The sequence below is a fragment of the Thamnophis sirtalis genome, unplaced genomic scaffold (genome assembly GCF_051295495.1).
Source record: "Thamnophis sirtalis isolate CommonGarterSnake01/CBP01778 unplaced genomic scaffold, rThaSir2_p1.2 scaffold_3, whole genome shotgun sequence".
Classification (NCBI taxonomy): domain Eukaryota; kingdom Metazoa; phylum Chordata; class Lepidosauria; order Squamata; family Natricidae; genus Thamnophis; species Thamnophis sirtalis.
Window position 1 is genome coordinate 143679594 of NW_028261383.1, and position 7531 is coordinate 143687124.

The window sequence follows — 7531 nt, forward strand, 5'->3', positions numbered from 1 at the left end:
GGTGCTCAACTACCCCTTCAATACTTATCATCATAATGATGATAATGATGTTATCCATTCAGTTATGTCTGACTCTTGGCATCTTCTGACCTTGCACTATTTCTTGGAGTTTTTCTATGCTCTGGCTGGTGTCAGCTTTGATGGTGTCCAGCCATCGTGTTCTTTTGATGGCCTGGTTTCCTCTTAACATCATCATAATACACCCTCCTTTTCATTTGGCAGGGGGGAAATTATAAATACATGAAGATCAGTAAATCCTAACTTTTATGTCATTAGCTTCTAAAGATTATAAAAAAGGTGCCAGAATGCGTGGAAATTGATAAATTAATGATGGAACTAAGGGATAGAGAGGAAACAGTATTATAAGACATGGAATAGGTGGTATAATTGGCTAGAAAAGAGATACAAAATTAATGCATAATGAATACATAGAAAGTATAACAAAAGGAAATGGTATACATTTAGAGAGCAACAGAGGTATAAATGTTGTATATATTATATAAATGAATAACTATGAAATAAGGAGGTATATGTATAAAACAATAGGCCTTAGAACGGAAAATTCAAAATTAGAAAAAAAAAATACCGATAACGGAAAGCTGTAAAAGTGTAACTGTGATTTTAATGTTTTAAAAATGTTGAATAAAAATTATTTTTTAAAAAAAGCTTTGTACGGAGAATGTAGCCCTTGATCACAAACAATTAGGCAACCCTTTACAACAACATTTTTTAAGATTTGCCATACCACTTGTAAATAAGAATTGTGAACTGAGAAAATAATTCCCCCTAATAATTGCTGCCAGTATGGTAAATGAGTACAATGGATGTGTGTGTCAGACACTATGTGGAATAGTGCAGAAGTCCTAACTATTTTGGGGGCAATGGGCACTCTTATAAAATGGTCTTTCTTGAGAGGTTTCATTATTAATAATTGTATTGGTCAGGAGACCAACTACCGTATTTTTCAGAGTATAAGATGCACCTTCCCCCCCCAAAAGAGCGTGGAAATGTTGGTGTGTCTTATATACCGAATACAGCCATTTTTTATTTCCCGAAGTCCCGCCCCCACATCCAATTTTTGTGGAAAACAGGCCATTTTTTGCAAAAACAAAGGCGTTTTTGCCTTCCCACAGCCCCCAGCAGCACTTTGCAGGCTTCAGTAGGGCTGGGGTAAGGCACAAACGCTTCCGTTTTTGCGAAAAATGCCCCATTTCCTGCCCATTTTTTGCAAAAACGGGGGCATTTTTGCCTTACCCCAGCCTTGCTGAAGCCTGCAGAGTGCTGCTGGGGGCTGAGGGAAGGCAAAAACTATTTTTTCTTACTTAATATGTCTCTTCTCTTTCATATCCAACTCCCCACATCAAAAATGAATGGTGGAAACCATCCCGGGGAACTAGATACAGTAGCAGAACATTGTCATTACTGTATTTTTCAGACTATAACACGCACCGGTGTATAAGACGCTCTTCAAAATCTTGGTGCGTCTTATACACCAGTGCATCTTATAGGCTGAAAAATACGCTAATGACAATGTTCTGCTACTGTATCTAGTTCCACCATTCACTTTTGATGTGGGGAGTTGGATATGAAAGAGAAGAGACATATTTGGGAATAATAAAATTGGAATGCCACCTTTGTTTTGCAAGCAAGCCAATTTACTGTCTTTAGTGACAAGAACGTAATTTAACAAGGTGTCCATGAAGTGTGTTGCAAATCATTAAAGAAGGTGAATTCAGAAAGCTCAGAAGTTTCATGGGAAATTGAAAACTCCTGTTATGTGTACAGGTAGGCTCACCAGCATTTTGTTCTCTATTGCAGGAGCTGTTTTTGTCAATGGAAAAGAGATGACCAACCAGTTGCCTGCAGTGACTTCAGGATCAGCTGTAACCTTCGACATGGAAACTGTGAATTTAGGCCCTTGCAATAATAATAATGGGGGGAGCTTCAAACTCAGAGTGACGATTAGTTCCAACAACAGGGAAGTTGTCTTTGACTGGGTACTTGATGAATGCTGTGGCTCTCTGTATTTTGGATGCTCCTTCTCCTATCCCGGCTGGAAAGTTTTGGTGTTCTAACTCTTAGACTGGGTAGTACTTGTCTTTCGGTGGCATCATTCAAAGGGTTTGGACTCCAATGACACAATTATTTGCTCCTTCAGGCTGTTCAATCTGTGTGTCTTTGGTATATTGCTCTTGGTTCAAGTGATCTGCTTGATGCCACTTTTCTGTAAGATAAACATTACTTGAACTCTGTCTTCTCTACTGGATTCACCTTAAATATTGGTGGAATGCTGAGTAACCTGGAAAAGTTATGTAAGTTGTTGTGTTTGCTATCGACATCATGCATTTTGAGTATTATTATTATTATTTTTTAGAACAGCTCTCTCTGTTTGGATGTTCTCCAGAGGGTCTGGACATGATCTTCCACAATCCCTAGTTGAGGACTTAATGAAAGGGGGATTATAGGAGTTGTAGTCCACCTCTGGAGATCTTCAAGAGAGAGAGCCTGGTTTTGGAATAAAAAGTAGAAATGATTCTGTTACTTTGGTCCTGCTATCAATGCTTGGTTATGCGTTACTAAAGTTTGCCTAGTGTTATTCTTTGGCTCAGGGTTAAAGGACCAAAATTGTACGCATGTTTTCCTCTTCATCAGAGTTCGGTACTGAAATGCTGTACCTCAACCTGCCAAAAGCTTTCTGTCCGCTGGGCAATAAGGCTTTTTGGCCTCTATGTTATCCTTTTCCTTCAGTGCCTTGCTATATTTTGCAGAAGAAATCTGAGCCGAAACGCTTGTTTTGGTGAGCCTATGATACCGACGTGCCTTAGTTTGGTGCTTCTGTTGAACAATATTGCAGATGTGAAATAGAAAATTTCATTCATGGCATTTGTCACTTAAGCCAGGGGTCTCCAACCTTGGCAACTTTAACACTTGTGGACGTCAACTCCCAGAGTTCCTCAACCAGCAAGCTGGCTGAGGAACCTCTAGGAGTTGAAGTCCACAAGTCTTAAAGTTGCCAAGGTTGGAGACCCCTGGCTTAGGCGACATTTTCCCTGCTCCTCTGTGCTCATTGTAGTGCCTTTTACAGCTTGTGCCTTTTTCAACACAATATCACACAGTCCCAAGAGATATTTAGGGCGCAAATGTTTTAGATCTTTCTTGAATAACTTGTACGGAGCCTAGAGTTTTGTGTAGCAAGTAAATTGTCTTTACCTGGACTTGCGTTCAGATAAATTTTATAGAAACGGGGTCAGGCCAACAGGGTATACAAGCCAACTTGCAAACAAGGAGGTACCATGTAGAAAAGAATGCATTGTAGAAATCTCTTACCGTACTTTTTAGAATTTGGTTGACGTAACCAAGTTAGCAGGCAAGCCAGGTACTAATTTTAAGCAGAGAGTAACAGCTAAAGCATTCTTGCTCTCAACCTCTGCAGTTAATCTCCATTTTGCTCTTTTAATCTTGGGCACCTTTGTGTGATTAAACTAGCTGATAACTCGATCCTGTATTAGACAGGAAAAGGAATGAATTGTATCTATAGTGTCAAGTTAAAGTATTGCTGGAACAAACAAACAAACAAACACACACACACACACACACACACACGAATCCAAAATACACACTATCATTGACAAAAATACTGTGATTTGACACTATAGATATAATTCATTCCTTTTCATTTCAGTAGCCCAGGCGTTCCCCAGTTATGCTGGAACACAGACACACAGACACACAACCCCGGTTGTCTTACCCCCACAGTATTTGTTTCCAGAGAGTAAATCATCTGTGTACTAAGTTTGGTTGAAATTGCTCAAGGCGTTCCAGGGTTATGCTGGAACACACAGACACACACTGCCATTTTTATATATATATATAGAAGAAGAAGAAAGAAGATTGCCTGCATGCCCATCTCCTAAAATAGGAAACCCAATCTTGGCAGCTGTTTCCTTGCAATAGGGGTATCCCGTTAAGTAAGATTTGCAACCAGTTTCTTTCTTAAACTTTTAAGTCTTCAACCCTAGGCCCAGAGGCTTTCGCTGCAGTCCTTAGCTGCCATACCCCAGTCTGATAAGTTAGCAAAGAAAGGAACTGCTGATTAAAAAGAAGAGCAAAATTCCTCCCTTCCCTTCTTATACGGTGGGATTGCCAGCTAGGAGTTACTCTGGTTTCAGCACTAAGTAAAAGTTGTCACCCGGTGGTAGGTCCTTTGGTTCAGGAATATGTAACTGAGGAATATGTAACTAACATAAGGAATATGCAACCTTATTTCATGGTCTATTGCGATCTAATGATTTCTAGACATATTTCGCTTCATTTCCTGTTGGTTATCAGAATTATGGGGTTGAATTCCCAGTATATCTGGAGGCAGGATTTTGGGGAAGGCTAACGGAATACTCTGTGGAGCAGAATCTAAATAAAAATGGGTAGTCTCTTCTCTTTCCCCTCCGCCCCCCCCCCCCAATCTCAAGATATCCTGTAAGAAGATGGTTTTTAAGGAATATAGAATCCTATCTCTGCCCCTCCCCAGTTTAAAATCAAGCCATACCAAAATTCTTCTCTTGCACTCAGATAAATCACCACCTTGCCTTATGCTTATGTGAATATACAGTGGAAAAGGATATTAATGTATCAACGTTCCTCTTCTAGGAATGTCAGATGCAAACCAGATCATCCATATACTTTTTATCTCTCATTATTGATCTCTGTGAAAATGTATCCGAGCATAAAATAAAACTGGTACCAAAAAAAAGGAAGGAGATATTTTAGTTCACCTTTAGCTTTGTATGTTCATTATATAATGGTAGGTTGGAAGTTCTCCCTTCTTTTTAGAATGCTACACATAAATCGGGATTTGTGACGGTATTCAGACACGTATGTATGCAGTTCCCTCTTAAAGGATTGCCACAGGACAATTTGCGATCTCATGTATACCATACAAAATGCCCTTACAATGTTCTAAAGTAATTTTTTTTTAAACATACGGAATGGAGGACATAATCCAAATGTTCTACTTTTAGAAGATCAAAAACTGTAAATCCAAATTTAAAAGTCGGATTCTATCCAGATGTCTGGGTTTATAGTTCTTATCTTTCCCTTGGATAGAGTAAGATCTTCATTTTTGAATATACCACAGACCTCTGTCTTGTATGAGGAAGGCATGTTAATGCTGAGCTAATACAGAATTTTTCCCCTTAAAACTTTTGTAAAAGCTTTTTTGCTATAGCAATAGAAATTTGTTCCCCCAGCAAAGGCTGACTTTCTGCAGCAGGGGATGGAAGAGAAAGAGGAAATAGAGAGATTTTATCTCTTGAGAGTGTAAAGGCTGGTTTTAAAAAAAAAGCTATGAAACAGGAAAGCTATTCAAAAGCTTACCTTGAACTTGATATGAGCAGCAAAAATGTTCAAAAGAAATCGAATCAGTATTTTAGAGCCGTAAGAATTCTGAAAAATTGGATTCTTTGTTCAGACAGTATTCATATGAGGTGGCAATACTTGGAGGCAAAGTTAGCATGGAATTATGTTTTGTATGCACTTGTATGTATTTACCTCAAGATACTTTGTATCATGATCTTTGAATAAAGATTTGACTTATTGTACCCTATCCAGTAGTGAAATCTTTTCTCTGGAGGTTTGCATTCATCCTGGTCATGGTTGCTCTAAAGGTGCTTTTATTTTAAACACAACTGGACTTTCTGGTTTAAATTCTGCCTTTAAAATCCTTTGGGTCTTTTCTCTGTTGATCTTCAAGAGAAATATCAGGAAATGAATAGATAACAGCAAATAGAAAACAGTTGCTTAAAATTATGCTGTAGAAAACCCAGGAAAGGTTTTTTGCAAGAAAATTTGGTTCTAAATTTATTATTTTCGAAAGCCTACATTTCTTTAGAAATAGTAATGGTGTCATTGCCCTCATATCCAGAAATTTTCAAGTTGTATAGTGTCAAAAGTTGGGATACAGAGTAAATCAGTGATGTTTTTAATATTTTTGGTAATTAGTAAATACAGCAACAGAAAAAAATGGAAAAAAATAGTGTATTTTGTTTCTGTTGTGCTAGGACCCAAATTCTTTGAAAGTGATTGAAACTACAGAAAATTAGGAGCCATTGTTCAAAACTATTAGTATTCCTTTCAATGGAAGTCAGGTAGACACCTGCCATCCTACTAAAAGTTTAAAAATAGCAAAGAAATTTAAATAATCATAATTATTTCCTTATTTTATTCGAAGTTTGAATACTGAAGAAAATATTCCTTACCTTTTGCACCAAAATAAGATACCAGAGTAGCAATACACAGAACAAGCCTTGAGGGTTTAGCAGTTTTATTCCCCAGAAACTTTGTGCTTGAACATTGCATCAGCTCATAATGGAACATGAGTTCAGTAAATGTATGAACAAGAGGAATACTTATATATGCCAACTTATATTTAACACAGAAAATTGCTCTTGGAAATAGCTGATCACCACTGCCTTAAAGTAGGGCAGTGTGGTGGTTCAGCGATTAAGGCGCTGATCTTGTCAGCTGGAAAGCCAGCAGCTTAGGTTCGAGACCTGAGTACCACACAACTGGGAGTGAGCTCCCATCCTCACTCTGGCTCCTGACAACATTATCACTGTAATTGATTTTCACTATGAACAACTTAAAACTATAGGTAAATGATGAAAGGGCATTATCTCTATATAGTTAAGCTAGAGAAGGAAGAAGCATGAACTATTGAGCAGACCAATATCAAGAAGTTTTTAAGCAATTACATTTTATGCTTTGAATTCAGCACATTACTAATAGCAGCTGAACTAAAGTGCTAGAACCATTTGCTGAATTCCCATTAGAAAAAATTGCAAAATAGTTGCTCCTCAACTTAAAACCATTTAACAACTGTTCAAAAGTAACAATAGTGCTGAAAAAAAGTGACTTGTGACTGGTCATCACACAACTACTGCAGTGTCCCTAGGTCACCTGATCAAAATTTGGGCATTTGTCAACCTGTACACACATACCTAGGCAAATGATCTTGGTAAAAAAAAAGTCAAAAAAATGATGTGATTCAATGACCGCCATCACTTAGCAAGGGAAGTTTGGGTCCCTCTTGTGCTTTCAGTTGAAGACTACCTATTACTCTGATTTCAGAGGGGCTGCACTTATGGCTCTGGTTGAATTTGTGTAGATCAGACATACATTTGGAAGTATGTTTTTACCATCTTAATTTTCCAAAAATTTTCTACTTGAAATTAATGTTGTGAAAAATAATTTTGCTTTTATATCTTACGGATTGGCAGACAGGAAAAAAAATGTTGTTCCCTATCAGAACATTTAATCCCTTTGTGGTCAATCATGGCAACAGACTTTATCTTTGTGATACTATTGGTATGTTTTATCTTGATTTAACTGCAAATTTTTAAAAAAAGGATCTCCAGAACGTAGACAGAAAAAGGCCATTTCAAGTTCTATCACAGGCCACAATTAGTCCAAATGCAAATACAGCACCCACCCCCCCAACTAAATTTGCCTGGTTCTGAATTCACTTTGGCATATATAT

The 7531-nt window shown here is 37.8% G+C and overlaps 1 protein-coding gene across 1 annotated transcript in view; it reads left to right on the forward strand.

The window, feature by feature from the left end:
• CRLF3 (cytokine receptor like factor 3) overlaps positions 1-5599 on the forward strand; it is a 39058-nt gene extending 33459 nt beyond the window's left edge. The window contains exon 8 of the mRNA XM_014066404.2: positions 1819-5599. Within this exon, the coding sequence (XP_013921879.2) occupies positions 1819-2075 (257 nt within the window). The 3' untranslated portion in view covers positions 2076-5599. The remainder of the gene's footprint in view (positions 1-1818) is intronic.
• The last annotated feature ends 1932 nt before the right edge of the window (positions 5600-7531 follow it).